A 20142-nucleotide genomic window follows, 5' to 3' on the forward strand; every position below is an offset into this window, starting at 1 on the left:
AAAAAAAAAAAGGGGCGATTTTACTTGAAAAATTATGTTCAAAGGCCATATTAATTGTGGATGGCACTGTTATGAGGGGGGATCTGTGGATGGCGCAATTATGGGGAAAGGGATCTGTGGATGGCGCCAACTAATCCTGTTATCGGATATTATCGATAAAGTCGATTAATCGTTGCAGCCCTATACAAGACACTTACTAATGTATTGTGATTGTCCATACTGCTTCCTTTGCTGGCTAGATTTGTTTTTCCATCAAATTATACACTGCTCATTGTCCATGGTTCCAGCAGCAGTTGCCATATTTTCACACTATAGGAAAAAGCACCTATTCTAATTGCTGAAGTGAGAGAACCCCTTTAACACAATTTTTGGTAGTTGGAAAGAGCAACAACAAAAAAAACATTCTGGCACTGTGTCTTTATAAAATAGGTCATTATGGATGCAGCAATACAGTTTTTTGTATTTTCTGTTTTTGTCTGTAATGAAGACTATTTTATTGATAAAAATATGATTTTTTTACACTTAAAATGTCTTAATGTTTTATTTGTGCCACAAGTGGACTTAAACATTAAATCGCTTTAATAATATTTAATGCAATGTATTATGTTTCTCTTGTTCAGTATTCCATCCCATCCGACCCCCTCATCTAACCACCTAGATGATATGGTCGCATTTGACCAAAGCATCTAAGCTTGCTTACCGTAATTGCATTTATTTTTCTTTCCTTTTCCCCCCAAATTGAAATTTTTAAATTTGATCTTTACTTTTAAACTAGAATGTACTGGCAAATGTTAGAAGTATACTGAAAGTTGTTAGGGGATATTTAGGTATGACCTAACAGAGGATATGGCCTTTCAATGGACCCTGGAATGTCTGCAAATACTAGGTGCAAGCTAGGTACCCAACTGTGCCATGGGTTTTCAATGCAACATGATCAAAGGGGTGTCCTACATCCCAGTTTTTCCATTTTAATCGGCAGCAATTGTGCTTAAAGAGGTATTTAGGAACTTTTTTTAGAATAAGCGACTAAAAAACTATGTTACATTGAATACAAACATGGAAAACACATAAAACTATGTTACAAGGAACAAAAACTTCATATAGTATGAAGAAATAAAAAGTCAATTCATAACTACATCTATAGTAGCAAGGTTCTGCAAGTGAGGCCTATAGCAGGAGTAATTGGAATATAAAAACTTACGAATTGAGGGGTCAGACATTACAACCATGACATAGGTGTTGGATGTGAAAATATCTATGAAAGCAGCAAAGTTGGAATTCCGAACCTCCATGCTCTGAAAGGATGCAGCCAACTTACTGTGAAGAATAAAGAAAGCTATGAAAAGCAGTGAGAACTTCTGCGATATCTAACAGATTTTGCGTATTAAAGGGATTTTCCAACTGTTTTATACTGATGTCCTTTCTTAGGATAGGTTAGCAGTATATGATCCATGTGGGTCCGACACCTGGGATGCCTGACCATCAGCTGTTTGAAGAGACTGCAATGTTCTGATGAATGCTGTGGCCTCTTCACAGCTTACCAAGCTGTATTGTATAGCAGCTGTGCTTTGTATAACCGCTCATCCCCATTCACTTAAATAGGACTGAGTTGTGCATAGGCCTAGTGACTAATTAACATGACGTCACTGACCTAGAGCAAGCAGTGAGAAGGCAGTGGCGCTCACTTGATTGCTATGGCCTCCTAAGGCTACTTTCACACTAGCGTTCGGCTGTCCGCTCGTGAGCTCCGTTTGAAGGGGCTCACGAGCGGACCCGAACGCAGCCGTCCAGCCCTGATGCAGTCTGAATGGATGCGGATCCGCTCAGACTGCATCAGTCTGGCGGCGTTCAGCCTCCGCTCCGCTCAGCAGGTGGACACCTGAACGCTGCTTGCAGCGTTCGGGTGTCCGCCTGGCCGTGCGGAGGCGTGCGGATCCGTCCAGACTTACAATGTAAGTCAATGGGGACGGATCCGTTTGAAGATGCCACAATATGGCTCAATCTTCAAGCGGATCCGTCCCCCATTGACTTTCAATGTAAAAGTCTGGACGGATCCGCTCAGGCTAATTTCACACTTAGCTTTTTTTTGCCAATTTAATGCAGACGGATCCGTTCTCAACGGAGCCTCCGTCTGCATTAATATGATCGGATCCGTTCAGAACGGATCCGATCGAACGCTAGTGTGAAAGTAGCCTAAAACAGCTGATGAGCAGGGTTCCCGGGTGTCAATCAGATCACATACCGATGACCTATATTGAGGATTGGTCATTAGTATAATTATATATTGGTCCTTAGTATAATTATATATTGGTCTACATTAGAAGAAAGCCCCTTTAACCCCTTACGGACCAGGCTCATTTAAACCTTAAAGACCAGGCCATTTTTTGCAAATCTGACCAGTGTCACTTTATGTTGTGATAACATTAAAACACTTATACTTATCCAGGCCATTCTGAGAATGTTTTTTCGTCACATATTGTATTTCATGACACTGGTAAAATGGAGTAAAAAAATTATATTTTTATTTATAAAAAAATACAAAATTTACCAAAAAGTTTCAATTTCTCTACTTCTATAATACATAGTAATACCTACACAAATAGTTATTACTTTACATTCCCCATATGTCTACTTCATGTTTGGATCATTTTGGGAATGACATTTTATTTTTTGGGGACGATACAAGACTTAGAAGTTTAAAAGCAAATCTTAAAATTTTTCTGAAATTTTCAAAAACCCACTTTTTAAGGACCAGTTCAGGTCTGAAGTCACTTTGTGAGGCTTACATAATCAAAACCACCCAAAAATGTCCCCATTCTAGAAACTACACCCCTCAAGGTATTCAAAACTGATTTTACAAACGTTGTCAACCCTTTAGGAGTTCCACAAGAGTTAATGGCAAATGGAGATAACATTTCTGAATTTTGATTTTTTGGCAAATTTTCCATTTTAATCCATTTTTCCAGTAACAAAGCAAGGATTAACAGACAAACAAAACTCAATATTTATGGCCCTGATTCTGTAGTTTACAGAAACACCCCATATATGGTCGTAAACTACTGTATGACCAAACGGCAGGGCGCACAAGGAAAGGAACGCCATATGGCTTCTGGAAGGCAGATTTTGATGGCCTTTTTTTTTTTTTTTTTTTGACACCATGTTCCATTTGAGGAACACCTGATGCACCCCTAGAGTAGAAATTCCATAAAAGTGACCAAATCTAAGAAACTACACCCCTCAAGGTATTCAAAACGGATTATACAAGTTTTATTAACCCTTTAGGTGTTCCCTAAGATTTAATGGAAAATGGAGATAACATTTCAGAATTTCACTTTTTTGGAAGATTTTCTATTTTAATAATTTTCCCCAGTAACAAAGCAAGGGTTAACAGCCAAATAAAATAACATTTATTACTCTGATTCTGCAGTTTACAGAAACGCCCCATATGTGGTTGTAAACTGCTGTACGGGCACACGGCAGGGCGCAGAAGGAAAGGAATGCCATTTGGTTTTTGGAAGGCAGGTTTTGCTGGATTGGTTTTTAGACACCATGTCCCATTTGAAGCCCCCTGATACACCCCTAGAGTAGAAACTCCCAAAAAGTGACCCCATTTTGGAAACTATGGGATAGGGTGGCAGTTTTGTTGGTACTCTTTTATGGTACATATGATTTTTGGTTGCTCTATATTACACTTTTTGTGAGGCAAAGTAACAAAAAATAGAAATTCTGAAATGTCATCTCCATTTGCCATTAACTCTTGTGGAACACTTAAAGTTTAAGTTTGTAAAATCAGTTTTGAATACCTTGAGGGGTATAGATTCTTAAATGGGGTCACTTTTTGGAGTTTCTACTCTAGGGGTGCATCAGGGGGGCTTCAAATAGGGCATGGTGTCAAAAAACCAGTGCAGCAAAAACTGCCTTCCAAAAACCATATGGCGTTTCTTTATTGGCACCATTGTGGGGGGCATATGCCTTTTTGATCGCTTGGTGTTGCACTTTTAGTGATGTAAGGTGACAAAACAAATGTTTTTTTAGCACAGTTTTTATTAAATTTTTTGGACAGTGTTCCCTGAGGGGTTATGTGATGTGATGTTTTTATAGAGCAGGTCGCTATGGACGTGGCGATACCCAATATGTATACTTTAATTTCTTTACATTTTACACAATATCACACTGGGCGGCGGTGATCGGAACTACACAGGACGTACCTGTACGCCCTGTGTCCTTAAGTACCAGGACATCAGGGTGTACAGGTACGCCCTGTGTCCCCATAAGGTTAAAGAAGTACTCCCGCCAAAAATTGTATTCTATGACTTGCTAGACAGGTACATGATGTAGTTTGGGGTGAATGTAATTTTCTTACCAGTGGCTGTATTTGTGAGTTATACCTCCCTTATGCTTCTCACATGTGTCATGTGACCAGCAATCAGACTCTCCAACTGACACAGTATCTTATGTGTGGACAGGAAGTAAGTTTCTCTATGTATTACAATGGGAGCCTCACTCTCAGTCTCATAAGAAAGAACACAGAAGTAACTGACTTCCTGTCCTTTGTCAGTTGGAGATCAGAGAGTTGGTCACATGACATCACTTTCTAGCACGTCAGAGAAAGAAAATTTTGCCGGGAGTTCTACTTTAAGAGTCTGCTTCGTTTTTACTAATAGTTATGATACTTAGATTAACCATCACAAAAAAAAATAAAAATGTTAGCGTTGGGTCCATTTTAACCACCTCCCGACCGCTGTACGCGTATATGCTTCCGGGAGGTGGTTGCTTTATTCCTCCTGGACGCATATACGCGTCTTCTCGCGCGCGCTCACAGGAACGGAAGGTAAGCGAGTGGATCTCCAGCCTGCCAGCGGCGATCGCTCGCTGGCAGGCTGGAGATCCGAATTTTTTAACCCCTAACAGGTATATTAGACGCTGTTTTCATAACAGCGTCTAATATACCTCCTACCTGGTCCTCTGGTGGTCCCTTTTGTTAGGATCGACCACCAGAGGACTCAGGTAGGTCAGTACAGTCCCACCAAACACCACACTACACTACACCCCCCCCCCGTCACTTATTAACCCCTTATAAACCCCTGATCACCCATGATCACCCCCTCATGATAACTCCCTGATCACCCCCCTGTCATTGATCACCCCCCTGTCATTGATCACCCCCCTGTCAGGCTCCGTTCAGACGTCCGTATGATTTTTACGGATCCACGGATACATGGATCGGATCCGCAAAAAGCATACGGACGTCTGAATGGAGCCTTACAGGGGGGTGATCAATGACAGGCGGGTGATCACCCATATACACTCCCTGATCACCCCCTGTCATTGATCACCCCCCTGTAAGGCTCCATTCAGACGTCCGCATGATTTTTACGGATCCGATCCATGTATCCATGGATCCGTAAAAATCATGCGGACGTCTGAATGGAGCCTTACAGGGGGGGTGATCAGTGACAGGGGGGTGATCACCCTGATTACCCTGATCACCCCCTGTCATTGATAACCCCCCTGTAAGGCTCCATTCAGACGTCCGCATGCGTTCTGTGGATGCGATCCATGTATCCATGGATCCGTAAAAAATCATGCGGATGTCTGAATGGAGCCTTACAGGGGGGGTGATCAGTGACAGGGGGGTGATCACCCAGATCATCCCCTGTCCTTGATAACCCCCCTGTAAGGCTCCATTCAGACGTCCGCATGCGTTTTGTGGATCCGATCCATGTATCCATGGATCCGTAAAAAATCATGCGGATGTCTGAATGGAGCCTTACAGGGGGGGTGATCAGTGACAGGGGGGTGATCACCCTGATTACCCTGATCACCCCCTGTCATTGATAACCCCCCTGTAAGGCTCCATTCAGACGTCCGCATGCGTTTTGTGGATCCGATCCATGTATCCATGGATCCGTAAAAAATCATGCGGATGTCTGAATGGAGCCTTACAGGGGGGGTGATCAGTGACAGGGGGGTGATCACCCTGATTACCCTGATCACCCCCTGTCATTGATAACCCCCCTGTAAGGCTCCATTCAGACGTCCGCATGCGTTCTGTGGATCCGATCCATGTATCCATGGATCCGTAAAAAATCATGCGGATGTCTGAATGGAGCCTTACAGGGGGGGGTGATCAATGACAGGGGGGTGATCAGGGAGTCTATATGGGTGATCACCCCCCTGTCATTGATCACCCCCCTGTCATTGATCACCCCCCCCCCCTGGTAAGGCTCCATTCAGACATTTTTTTTTGGCACAAGTTAGCGGAAATTTTTTGTTTGTTTTTGTTTTTTCTTACAAAGTCTCATATTCTACTAACTTGTGTCAAAAAATAAAATCTCACATGGACGCACCATACCCCTCACGGAATCCAAATGCGTAAACATTTTTAGACATTTATATTCCAGACTTCTTCTCACGCTTTAGGGCCCCTAAAAAGCCAGGGCAGTATAAATACCCCACATGTGACCCCATTTTGGAAAGAAGACACCCCAAGGTATTCCGTGAGGGGCATATTGAGTCCATGAAAGATTGAAATTTTTGTCCTAAGTTAGCGGAAAGTGAGACTTTGTGAGAAAAAAAACAAAAAAAAATCAATATCCGCTAACTTATGCAAAAAAATAAAAATTCTAGGAACTCGCCATGCCCCTCATTGAATACCTTGGGGTGTCTTCTTTCCAAAGTGGGGTCACATGTGGGGTATTTATACTGCCCTGGCTTTTTAGGGGCCCGAAAGTGTGAGAAGAAGTCTGGGATCCAAATGTCTAAAAATGCCCTCCTAAAAGGAATTTGGGCCCCTTTGCGCATCTAGGCTGCAAAAAAGTGTCACACATGTGGTATCGCCATACTCAGGAGAAGTTGGGCAATGTGTTTTGGGGTGTCATTTTACATATACCCATGCTGGGTGAGAAAAATATCTTGGTCAAATGCCAACTTTGTATAAAAAAATGGGAAAAGTTGTCTTTTGCCAAGATATTTCTCTCACCCAGCATGGGTATATGTAAAATGACCCCCCAAAACACATTGCCCAACTTCTCCTGAGTACGGCGATACCACATGTGTGACACTTTTTTGCAGCCAAGGTGGGCAAAGGGGCACCTTTCGGATTTCGCAGGCCATTTTTTACACATTTTGATTGCAAGGTACTTCTTACACATTTGGGCCCCTAAATTGCCAGGGCAGTATAACTACGCCACAAGTGACCCCATTTTGGAAAGAAGACACCCCAAGGTATTCCGTGGGGGGCACGACGAGTTCCTAGAATTTTTTATTTTTTGTCACAATTTAGCGGAAAATGATGATTTTTCTTTTTTTTTTCTTTTTTCCTTACAAAGTCTCATATTCCACTAACTTGCGACAAAAAATTCTAGGAACTCGCCATGCCCCTCACGGAATACCTTGGGGTGTCTTCTTTCCAAAATGGGGTCACTTGTGGGGTAGTTATACTGCCCTGGCAATTTAGGGGCCCAAATGTGTGAGAAGAACTTTGCAATCAAAATGTGTAAAAAATGCCCTGCAAAATCCGAAAGGTGCACTTTGGAATATGTGCCCCTTTGCCCACCTTGGCAGCAAAAAAGTGTGACACATCTGGTATCGCCGTACTCAGGAGAAGTTGGGCAATGTGTTTTGGGGTGTCATTTTACATATACCCATGCTGGGTGAGAAAAATATCTTGGTCAAATGCCAACTTTGTATAAAAAAATGGGAAAAGTTGTCTTTTGCCAAGATATTTCTCTCACCCAGCATGGGTATATGTAAAATGACACCCCAAATCACATTCCCCAATTTCTCCTGAGTACGGCGATACCAGATGTGTGACACTTTTTTGATGCCAAGGTGGGCAAAGGGGCACATATTCCAAAGTGCACCTTTCGGATTTCACCGGTCATTTTTTACAGATTTTGATTGCAAAGTACTTCTCACACATATGGGCCCCTAAATTGCCAGGGCAGTATAACTACGCCACAAGTGACCCCATTTTGGAAAGAAGACACCCCAAGGTATTCCGTGAGGGGCATGGCGAGTTCCTAGAATTTTTTATATTTTGTCGCAAGTTAGTGGAATATGAGACTTTGTAAGGAAAAAAGAGAAAAAAAAAAATCATCATTTTCCGCTAACTTGTGACAAAAAATAAAAAATTCTAGGAACTCGCCATGCCCCTCACGGAATACCTTGGGGTGTCTTCTTTCCAAAATGGGGTCACTTGTGGCGTAGTTATACTGCCCTGGCAATTTAGGGGCCCAAATGTGTGAGAAGTACCTTGCAATCAAAATGTGTAAAAAATGGCCTGCAAAATCTGAAAGGTGCACTTTGGAATATGTGCCCCTTTGCCCACCTTGGCTGCAAAAAAGTGTGACACATCTGGTATCGCCGTACTCAGGAGAAGTTGGGGAATGTGTTTTGGGGTGTCATTTTACATATAACCATGCTGGGTGAGATAAATATCTTGGTCAAATGCCAACTTTTCCCATTTTTTTATACAAAGTTGGCATTTGACCAAGATATTTTTCTCACCCAGCATGGGTATATGTAAAATGACACCCCAAAACACATTCCCCAACTTCTCCTGAGTACGGCGATACCAGATGTGTCACACTTTTTTGCTGCCAAGGTGGGCAAAGGGGCGCATATTCCAAAGTGCACCTTTTGGATTTCACCGGTCATTTTTTACACATTTTGATATCAAAGTTCTTCTCACACATTTGGGCCCCTAAATTGCCAGGGCAGTATAACTACCCCACAAGTGACCCCATTTTGGAAAGAAGACACCCCAAGGTATTCTGTGAGGGGCATGGTGAGTTCCTAGAATTTTTTATTTTTTGTCGCAAGTTAGTGGAATATGAGACTTTGTAAGAAAAAATAAAAATAAAAAATCATCATCATTTTCCGCTAACTTGTGACAAAAAATAAAAAGTTCTATGAACTCACTATGCCCATCAGCGAATACCTTAGGGTGTCTACTTTCCTAAATGGGGTCATTTGTGGGTTTTTTCTACTGTTTGGGCATTGTAGAACCTCAGGAAACATGACAGGTGCTCAGAAAGTCAGAGCTGTTTCAAAAAGCGGAAATTCACATTTTTGTACCATAGTTTGTAAATGCTATAACTTTTACCCAAACCATTTTTTTTTTGCCCAAACATTTTTTTTTTATCAAAGACATGTAGAACAATAAATTTGGCGAAAAATTTATATATGGATGTCGTTTTTTTTGCAAAATTTTACAGATGAAAGTGAAAAATGTCATTTTTTTTGCAAAAAAATCGTTACATTTTGATTAATAACAAAAAAAGTAAAAATGCCAGCAGCAATGAAATACCACCAAATGAAAGCTCTATTAGTGAGAAGAAAAGGAGGTAAAATTCATTTGGGTGGTAAGTTGCATGACCTAGCGATAAACGGTGAAAGTAGTGTAGTGCCGAAGTGTAAAAAGTGCTCTGGTCATGAAGGGGGTTTCACCTAGCGGGGCTGAAGTGGTTAAGTAGATGTAAAAAAAACAAAAAAAAACAATTTTTTAAATACAAGTCCATAAAAAATAATCTGAGCCTGTGAGGAAAAAAAACTATCTAATTTACGTCATCCACTTTTTAGAATTTTCCAACACCACATCACACTCCCAACATCCTTTGCCTTGCCTACCTCACTTTCTCATGATGCATAGCGGCCAGCCCATGCCCTGCCAGTTCTTTGAATCCTTCTCTCCACTATCCAGCCTCCCTGCTCCCTCCTGTCACTTCTACATCACAGTATGCGCCCGAAATCCATCTCCACCAGGTCACAGTAAGTATGCTGGACTCTGCTACAGATAAGACCACTCCAAATATACAGTGCCCTGAAAAAGTATTCACACCCCTTAATCTTTTCCACCTTTTTTTACGTTGGAGATGCAGCAGCGGCATGTGGGCATCAGGAGCGATGCAGGTGCCGTGGAGCGGGGTAAGTATAAGGGGGGGAAATAACCCCTTTAAATGTATTTTATTGGGATTTTATGTGATACACCAACACAAAGTAGCAAGTATGTGTGAAGTTTTCACTTATAAATAAAAATCTGAAAAGTGTGGAGTGCATTTGGATTTAACCCCCTGTACTCTGATAGCCCTAAATAAAATCCAGTGTGACCAATTGCCTTCAGAAGTCACCTAATTAGTAAATAGAGTCTGCCTGTGTATAATTTATTCTCAGTATAACTATAGCTGCTCTGTGAAGGCCTAAGAGGTTTCTTTGTAAACATTAGTGATCAAACAGCATCATGAAAACCAAGAAACACACCATACAGGATAGGGATAAAGTTGTGGAGATGTGTAAAGCAGGGTTAGGTTATAAGAAACTGTCCCAATCCATCATCCAAAAAAGGAAGGCATATGAAACAACTGCAAACCTAAAAAAACATAGCCTTCCGCCTAATCTGACAGCACAGGCAATGAGAGCACTAATTAGAGAAGCAGCCAAGGCCCATGGTCACTCTTGAAGAGCTGCAGAGTTCCACAGCTCAGGTGGGAGAATCTTTCCACAGGACAACTATTAGTTGTGTACTCCACAAATCTGGCCTTTATGGAAGATTGGCAGGAAGCAAGCCATAAGAGGTTCTGTTTGTAGTTTGCCACAAGCCATGTAGGAGACACAGCAAACATGTGGATCAAGGTGCTCTGGTCAGATGAGACCAAAGTTTAACTTTTTGGCCTAAATGTAAAACGCAATGTGTGGTGGAAAACTAACCCTGCACCTCAACTTAAACACACCGTCCCCACCGTGAAACATGGTGGAGGCAACATCATGCTGTGGGGATGCTTTTCTTCAGCAAGGACAGGGAAGCAGGTTAGAGTTGATAAGAAGATGGATGGAGCTAAATACAGCACAATCCTGGAGGAAAACTTGGAAGAGATTGCAAGACTGGGGCAGAGGTTCACCTTCCAGCAGACAACAACAACGCTAAACATACAGCCAGAGCTACAATGGAATGGTTTAGATAAAAGCATTTGCATGTGTTAGAATAGTCCAGTCAAAGTCCAGTCCTAAATCTCATTGAGAATCTATGGCAAGACTTGAAAATTGCTGTTCACAGATGCTCTCCATCCAATCGGACTGAGCTTGAGCTATTTTGTACTTTACACATACTTGCTACTTTGTGTTGGTCTTTTACATAAAATTCCCAACAATACATTTAAGTTTGAATACTTAAGTTTAAGTTTAACGGGTAGGAATACTTTTTTAAGGCCCTGTATATGATCTAAGGTGCAAAACAAGTGAATGATGGTTAGTTAGCCATTAGAACAACAGAATCGGGATGGAAAGATAGCATTCTCCGCTAATCAGAGTTGAGTACCAGTTCAGGTTTGAAGTCACTTTGTGGGGCTTACATAATAGAAACCACGCATAAATGGCCCCATTTTAGAAACTACACCCCTTCAAGGCATTCAAAACTGATTTTACAAACTTTGATAACCCTTTAGGTGTTCCACAAGAATTAAAGGAAAATGTAGATGAAATTTCAGAATTTCACTATTTTGGGCAGATTTTCCATTTTAATCCATTTTTTCCAGTAACAAAAAGTTAACAGCCAAACAAAACACAATATTTATTTCCCTGATTCTGTAGCTTACAGAAACACCCCATACGTAGTTGTAAACTGCTGTACGGGTGCACAGCAGGGCCCAGAAGGAAAGGAACGCCATATGGTTTTTGGAGGGCAGATTTCACTGGGATAATTTTAAGTTGCCATGTCACATTTGAAGACCCCATGATGCACCCCTAGAGTAGAAACTCAAAAAAAAGGGTCCCCATTTTAGAAACTACAGGATAAGGTGGCAGTTTTGTTGATACTTTTTTAGGGTACATATGATTTTTGGTTGCTCTATATTACACTTTTTGTGAGGCAAGGTAACCCAAAAAATATAGCAGTTTTTGCACCATTTTTCAATGTTCATCTGACAGGTTAGATTATGTGCTATTTTTATAGAGCAGGTTGTTATGGATGCGACAATACCAAATATGACTTTTGGTTGTTTGTTTTGTTTTACATAATAAAGCATTTTAGAAAAAAATTATAAAAAATTATTTTTAAGTGTGTCCATATTCTGAAAGCCATAGTCTTTTTCGTTTTTAGGCAATGTTCTTATGTAGGGGCTAATTTTTTTAGTGTGCATATGACTTTTTGATCACTTGGCATTACACTTTTTGTGATGTGGGGTGAGTAAAAATGGCTTTTTTTTTTTTTTTAAACAGTTTTTTTGTTTGTACGGTGTCCACCTGAGGGGTTAGTTCATGTGATATTTTTATCCAGCAGGTTGTTACGCAAGCAGCAATACCCAATATGTATACTTTTTATTTATTTATGTTTTACACAAAAAACTTTTTTAACAAAAATAATAATAATTATGTTTTAGTGTCTGTATTCTGAGAGCCATAGTTTTATTTTCTGGGCGACTGTCCTATGTAGGGTCTCATTTTTATCACGATGAGATGAAAGTTTGATTGGTACTATTTTGGGGTGTGTATGACTTTTTAATCGTTTGGTATTACACTTTTTGTGATTTAAAATTGCTTTTTTGACACAGTTTTTATTTTTTTATGGTGTTCATCTGAGGGGTCATGTGATATTTTAATAGACCTGGTTGTTACAGACATGGCAATACCTAATATGTCTATTTTTTAATTATTAACACAATAAAAGCATTTTTTAAACAAAAAAAAAATCATGTTTGAGAGCCATATTTTTTATTTTTTTGCCCGATTGTTTTATGTAGGGGTTTATTTTTTTGTGGGATGAGATGATAGTTTGATTGGTACTATTTTGGAGGGCATACGCCTTTTTGATCGCTTGGTGTTGTATGTTTTGTGATGTAAGGTGACAAAAGAAAAAAGCACAGTTTTTATTTTTTCTACGGCATTCAGGTGAGGGGGTGGATCATGTGATTTTTTTTTATAGAGTCAGTCGTTACGGACGCAGCAATACCCAATATGTCTGGTTTTCTTTCTTTTTTTTCTATTTTATTTTGGAAATTGTTATTTATTTTACTTGAAACTTTTTTTTTTTTATGAAAAACACTTTCTTTCTTTAACTTTTTATTTTTGTCCCACTCTGGGACTTTAACTTCTGGGGCCTGATCCCCTCAACAATGCATTACAATACATCCTGTATTGTAATGCATTGACTGTCAGCTTTTATGCTGACAGCTTGCCTGTGAGACCCAGCCTAAGGGGCTGGATCTCACAGGCTTCCGTAGAAGGCAAGCCCTGATGCCTATGGAAGACCCTCCGCAAACCCTCTGCACTCTGCGGTCAGCTTTGACCGTGGCATACAAGGGGTCAGTTGCTGCTGGGTCCGTGCTGCTGATGGGGTGGACGCAGCTGCTGGCCCATGTACGGCGCTGTTCCTTAAGTCACATCCACCAGCGCTGTACATGTACGGCAAGAATTCTCTATGGGTTAAAGGCTATGTACACCGTTGGAGGCAATTTTTTTTAATTATTATTATTGCATTGTACCAATTTTGAGCTAAAAATCTTTTTTTTCAATTGGTCCTTATTAAAAATATAGAGCTTTTTTATGTACATAGTTGAGATGCTCTACTAGCATGTGTATTTTCTCTCTTTTCCATCAGTTGGGGAGCTGACAGCTCCTTATCTCTGCTCTCTGACATTATAAACACTCAGATGGGTATCCCCATCTGAGACAATGAGGGCACATCGCTAGGATATGCCCCCATTGTCTGATAGGTGCAGATCCCACCTGTGGGACCCGAAACTACACCGAGATCGAAGCAGGGAAGGTGGTGGCTGGAGGACCCCGGGTTTTCCGGGCTCCGGCCAAAAGCTCTCCCCGCACCCATTTATTTCTATAGGGCTGACAGAAATACCCGAGCCAGCGCTCGGTCATTTTTGGCGGCCCCATAGATATGAATGGAGAGCAGCTGCGCATGCGCAGCGCGCCCTCTATAACTTTCAGGGCTCCGCTTTCAGTGTAGGTGCAGGTCCTAGCGATATGCCCCCATTGTCTGAGATGGGAAAACCCCTTTAAAGGCCCTATTTTATTAGAGATCCATTACTGCCAGATCTTGGGCTCACCAAAGGATCCTCTGGTAGGCTTCCGGATCCCCATTATTACAATAATTCTTAGTGTTAGGATAATGAGTCATGTACTGGAAATACATCCATTGATGTGTTTGCTACATACTCTGCCTTCATCTCTCTTGTGAATGTCTCAGTCTGCAAACAGAAGTCACTTTCTGCACCTGGTATTATTTTTGTTTGCACTGTGGGATTATTGGGGGAGAGGGGGGGGGGGGGGCACTACCTGTGGTGGGCACTATCTGTGGGACCAAAAACATGAGGCTGGCAAGTACAGCAAATGCGAGTTATCACCAAGAGTTGGTGATTGCTGGTCTGGGACAAATTGAGAAAAAAGGTATATTGAACCACTACAGAAAATACATTACCTAAGTCACTGGACTTAATAGTTACGGCAGGATACTGTACGGATATATATTATGTTTTAGCATATGCAAATGAGTCTCTGGGATTACTGGGGGAGTTGCCGATAGTTCTAGACTTGAGGCTCTGCTCTTTCTGCAGCTGATGAACATTCTGCACTTTGGCAGGACAAGGCAGTGAAAGCATCATCATATCTGGCCCTGAAGTGCAGAGGGCACAGGAGTTGCAGAGAAAGCTGAGCCATTGGGTGTAACAGCAACGCCCCTTTTGTTCCTAGAGGATAATTTGCATATATTAAAACATAATATTTCTCAGTAATGTGGCCACATATGAACATGGGACCAACACAGATGCATTCTGCTGCCAAGCACAGGCAACAGGTCAGACAGTTTCATAGATACAAATCTGCTGCAAGATACCCTTTAATGCTTTTCATATACTGCTATGGGCAACTAAGCCAGTTCTACTTTAAACGAGTTAAATGACCCCACTTATTCTTCAAGTCAGTACAATTTATGACAATACCAAATAAATATATATATTTATTGGTCATGGGGGGCCCTTCTTGGAATTTCAGGAAAAAATAATACATTTTTATTTTTATTTTTAGCGTTCAGGAAGGAGAGGGCAGTATTTCAGTCAGCAGTGCTTCTGGGGTCTCAAGAATAATACATGGGCAGCATTTCCTGGAGTACTTCTCCCCACAGAAAAAAAAAAAGGAGGCCCCAAAAAAGGTGTTGAGTTTGCTCAGTTAGAGGGATTAAGAAAGACACCACTCACTACTGTCAGACCTGCCTCTCTAAACCGGGCCTCTGCATTGGAGAGTGCTTTCAAGTTTCACACCTCCACTGATATCCATTAAGTTAATTTCATTAATTTCTTAATTAATCCATGGGAAGACATTTTCAGCTTAGCATTTTTCCATTTTGCAATACAATAATAGCTCCCCCACCACCCAAAAAAAAAAAAAAAAAAAAAATTCTCATTATACCTCTAGATGAATACATTGAAGGGTGTCATTTTATTAAATGCTCAGTGCACCCTTTGAAAAATTCCTTGGGGGGTGTATTTTCCATAATGGGGTCACTTTTGGGGTGTTTTCACTGTTGGGGTGGATCAGGGTGTCTTCAAATGCGACATGGTGCCTGAAAATTATCCCAGCAAAATCTGCCCGCCAAAAGCCACACAGTGTTCCTCCTATTCTGAGCCCCGCTGTGCACCCATATGGAACTTTATGACCACATATGGGCTGTTTCTGTAAACTTAAGAATCAGAGTAACAAATATTGAGGTTTATATGCAGGAAAAATTGATCTAAATGGAAAAATCTGCCCAAAAATGTAAATTTTACAAATTCACCTCCATTTTTCTTTAATTCTGGTGGAAAACTTAAAGAGTTAAAAAAAAGTTTGGAAAATCAGTTTTGAATACCTTGATGGGTGTAGTTTCTAAAATTGGTCCATTTATAGGTGGTCTTCTATTATGTAAGCCTCACAAAGTGAATTTGCTTCTAAACTTCTAAGCCTTCTAACATTCTAAAAAAAGAAAATGCCATTTACAAAATGATCCAAACATGAAGTAGACATATGGAGAATGTAAAGTAATAACTATTTTGTGAGGTGCCACTATCTGTCAGAAAACCAGAGGAATTAAAATTTAGATAAAAATTGGCAATTTTAGATTTTTTTTTTATAAATAAAAGTAAAACATATTGACTCGAATTTATCACTAACATGACATACAATGTGTCACAAGAAAAAAATCTCAGAATGACTTGTGTAAGAAAAAACTGAATTAGACTTACCGGTAATTCTGTTTCCATGAGATCATCATGACGGCATACAAGGAGATTGACCCCTGACCTCCGTAGGGGCAGGAACAGAGAAAGGTTAAATACCCCCCTCCCACAACCAACACCAGTGTTTCCAAAATCACACAGAGTACCTGATGGTGACAAAACAAACAGTGGAGAAGGTATTACTTTATACCTTCTGGAGTCCCTCCTAAATTTAGAAATATATGTAGGGAGGAAATCATGTGCCGTCGTGATGATCTCATGAAAACAGAATTACCTGTAAGTCTAATTCCGTTTTTTCCATAGCATCATCACGACGGCATACAAGGAGATATACAAAATATATCAGTTAAGGGGGAGGCTACAGCCTGGATTACTTTCCGCCCAAAAGGACAGATCAAGGGATCTGGAAAGATCCAGGCGGTAGTGTTTTATAAATGTATGGATGCTGGACCAAGTGGCAGCTCGACATATTTCTTCCAGGGAGGCGCCAGCTTGCTCTGCCTGAGAGGAAGACATGGCCCTAGTGGAATGGGCCCTAATGTTGACTGGACATGGAAGATTTTGAATTTGGTAACACAGGCAAATGATTTCCTTGATCCATCTAGCTATAGAAGATTGGGTGGCTTTCTAGCCCTTGTACTTTCCTCCAAAGAGTACTAGTAAGTTGTCAGGATAAGAAATATAGTTTAGAACTGCCCGTCTAACATCCAGAGAGTGGAAGGAAGACACTCTGTCATTAGAGGGGTGTTTACGAAAGGAAGGCAGGGTAATTTCCTGGCTACAAGCTGGATACAACTTTAGGGAGAAAACCTGGGTCAAGCCGGAGAATAATCCTATCATCTAGGACACAAAGGTAGGGTTCCCTAACAGATAGAGCCTGCAACTCACCTAATCTGCGGGCCGAGGTTATTGCAATTAGGAAGGCGGTCTTTAGGGACAATAATTTTATTGGACAATCGGTAATGGGTTAAAATGGTGGTAGAGTGAGACCCGTAAGGACAATATTTAAATCCCAGGAGGGGACACGGGAGGTGATTGTTGGACGAAGTCTGGTAGCTGCTCTAATTAATCTTCTGACCCAACGATGACTAGCTATATCTTGGTCAAAAAAACAACTTAGGGCTGAGATTTGGACCTTCAGGGTAGAGGGTCTAAGCCCCAGGTCGAGACCCTGTTGCAGAAAATCCAGGATTCTTTGAATGTTGGGTCTATGCAGGTGTGGAGATTTGTCGCCACTCCAGTAACAGAAGCGCTTCCAGATTTTAAGGTAGATTGCGGATGTTACTTTTCTTCCTGGAGGCTTTCAAGGTAGTTATAACTTTGTTTTATTTTATATGGTCTTCTAATTCTCCCAGCCAAAGAAACATGGATCTAGTGACGGAGGTAGCCGTAATGTTAGCTTTAATATTAACCTCTTCAGGACACAGGGCGTACCTGTACGCCCTGATGTCCTGGTACTTAAGGACACAGGGTGTACGGGTAAGTCCTGTGCATTTCCGATCACTGCCGCCCGGTGAGCGGAACAAGGTGCCTGCTCAAATCATTGAGCATGCACCTTGGGTAAACGCGCAGCGTGCAAATCAGACCTGCGGTTTGTGGCAGCGATCGGTGGTGCCATCGGGTCCCCATGCGGCTGTAGGGGGGACCCGAAGGCATCGCGCTGCCTTCCTGTGACGTGCCTGTGAGATCCAGCCCCCTGGATCTCACAGGCCAGAAGCTGTATGAGTAATACACACAGTATTACTCATACAGCCAATGAATTCCAATACAGAAGTATTGGAATGCATTGTAAAGGATTAGACCCCCAAAAGTTCAAGTCCCAAAGTGGGACAAAATATAAAGTAAAAAATAAAGTTTAAAAAATAAAGTTTTCCCCAAAAAATTTAAAGTTTCAAGTAAAAATAAACAAAAACTTCATTTTCCCCAAATAAAGTAAAAAAAAAAAATTTGTAAAAAATAGGGGAAAAAAGAAAAGTATACATATTAGGTACCGATGCGTCTGTATCGACCGGCTCTATAAAACATATCACGTGACCTAACCCCTCAGATGAACACTGTAAAAACTAAAAAACAAGAACTGTGCTAAATAAACAATTTTTTTGTCACCTTACATCACAAAAAGTACAACAGCAAGCGATCAAAAAGGCATTTTTTCCACCAAAATAGTACCAATCTAACCGTCACCTCATCCCGCAAAAAATGAGCCCCTACCTGAGACAATCGCCCAAAAAAAAAAAAAAAAAAACTATGGCTCAGAATATGGATACACTAAAACATCATTTTTTTGGTTTTAAAAAAGCTGTTATTGTGTAAAATTTACATTTAAAAAAAAGTAGACATATTAGGTATCGCCGCGTCCATATCGACCGGCTCTATAAAAATATCACATGACCTAACCCCTCAGATGAACACCGTAAAAAAATTCAAAATAAAAACTGTGCTAAATAAACAATTTTTTGTCATCTTACACCACAAAAAGTGTAATAGCAAGCGATCAAAAGGTCACACGCACCCCAAAATAGTGCCAATAAAACTGTCACCTCATCCCGCAAAAATCATACCCTATCCAAGGAAATCGCCCAAAAACTGAAAAAAATGATGGCTCTCAGATTATAGAAACACTAAAACATGATTTTTTTTTGTTTCAAAAAAGAAATCATTGTGTAAAACTTACATAAATAAAAAAAAAGTATACATATTAGGTATCGCCGCATCCGTGACAACCTGGTCTATAAAAATATCACATGATCTAACCTGTCAGATGAATGTTGTAAATAACAAAATAAAAACGGTGCCAAAACAGCCATTTCTTGTTACCTTGACTTACAAAAAGTGCAATATAGAGCAGCCAAAAATCATATGTACCCGAAACTAGTACCAACAATACTGCCAACCTATCCCGTAGTTTCTAAAATGGGGTAACTTTTTTGGAGTTTCTACTATAGGGGTGCATCGGGGGGGGGGGGGGGGGTTAAAATGGGACATTGTGTCAAAAAAACCAGTCCAGCAAAATCTGCCTTCCAAAAACCATATGGCATTCCTTTCGTTCTGCGCCCTGCCATATGCCCGTACAGCGGTTGACGACCACATATGGGGTGTTTCTGTAAACTACAGAATCAGAGCCATAAATATTGAGTTTTGTTTGGCTGTTAACTCTTGCTTTGTAACTGGAAAAAAAATATTAAAATGGAAAATCTGCCAAAAAAAAGAGAAATTTTGAAATTGTATCTCTATTTTCCATTAATTCTTGTGGAACACCTAAAGGGTTAACAAAGTTTGTAAAATCGGTTTTCAATACCTTGAGGGGTGTAGTTTATAGAATGGGGTCATTTTTGGGTGGTTTCTATTATGTAAGCCTCGCAAAGTGACTTCAGACCTGAACTGGTCCGCAAAAATTGGTTTTTTGAAAATTTCTGAAAAATTTCAAGATTTGCTTCTAAACTTCTAAGCCTTGTACCATCCCCAAAATGATCCAAACATTAAGTAGACATATGGGGTATTTAAATTAATAACTATTACTATGATATTGTAGAAGTAGAGAAATTGAAAGTTAGAAACTTGCAAATTTTTCCAAAATTTTGGTAAATTTGGTATTTTTTTTATAAATAAAATATAATTTTTTACTCAATTTTACCCGTGTCATGAAGTACAATATGTGACGAAAAAACAATCTCAGAATGGCCTTGCTAAGTAAAAGCTTTAAAAGTTATCACCACATAAAGTGACACTGGTCAGATTTGCAAAAAATGGCCTGGTCCTTAAAGGGAACTTGTCACCAGTTTTATGGTGTCCTAAGGGCAACATAAATAAGTGACTGATTCTCTTAGCAAAATGCTGGGTCACTTTCTTTAATTGACCCAGTCAATCTGCCAACATCTTGTATTGAAAAGCTCCAGCTGATAATGATGAGTCATGAATATTC

General features: G+C 40.5%; 1 protein-coding gene across 1 annotated transcript in view; it reads right to left on the reverse strand.

The window, feature by feature from the left end:
- The window catches only part of LOC122946847 (ras-related GTP-binding protein A), a 78955-nt gene that overhangs the window by 10722 nt on the left and 48091 nt on the right, over window positions 1-20142 (reverse strand). The window contains exon 9 of the mRNA XM_044306706.1: window positions 1202-1317. Within this exon, the coding sequence (XP_044162641.1) occupies window positions 1202-1317 (116 nt within the window). The remainder of the gene's footprint in view (window positions 1-1201; window positions 1318-20142) is intronic.

Source organism: Bufo gargarizans, chromosome 9, assembly GCF_014858855.1.
Source record: "Bufo gargarizans isolate SCDJY-AF-19 chromosome 9, ASM1485885v1, whole genome shotgun sequence".
NCBI lineage: Eukaryota > Metazoa > Chordata > Amphibia > Anura > Bufonidae > Bufo > Bufo gargarizans.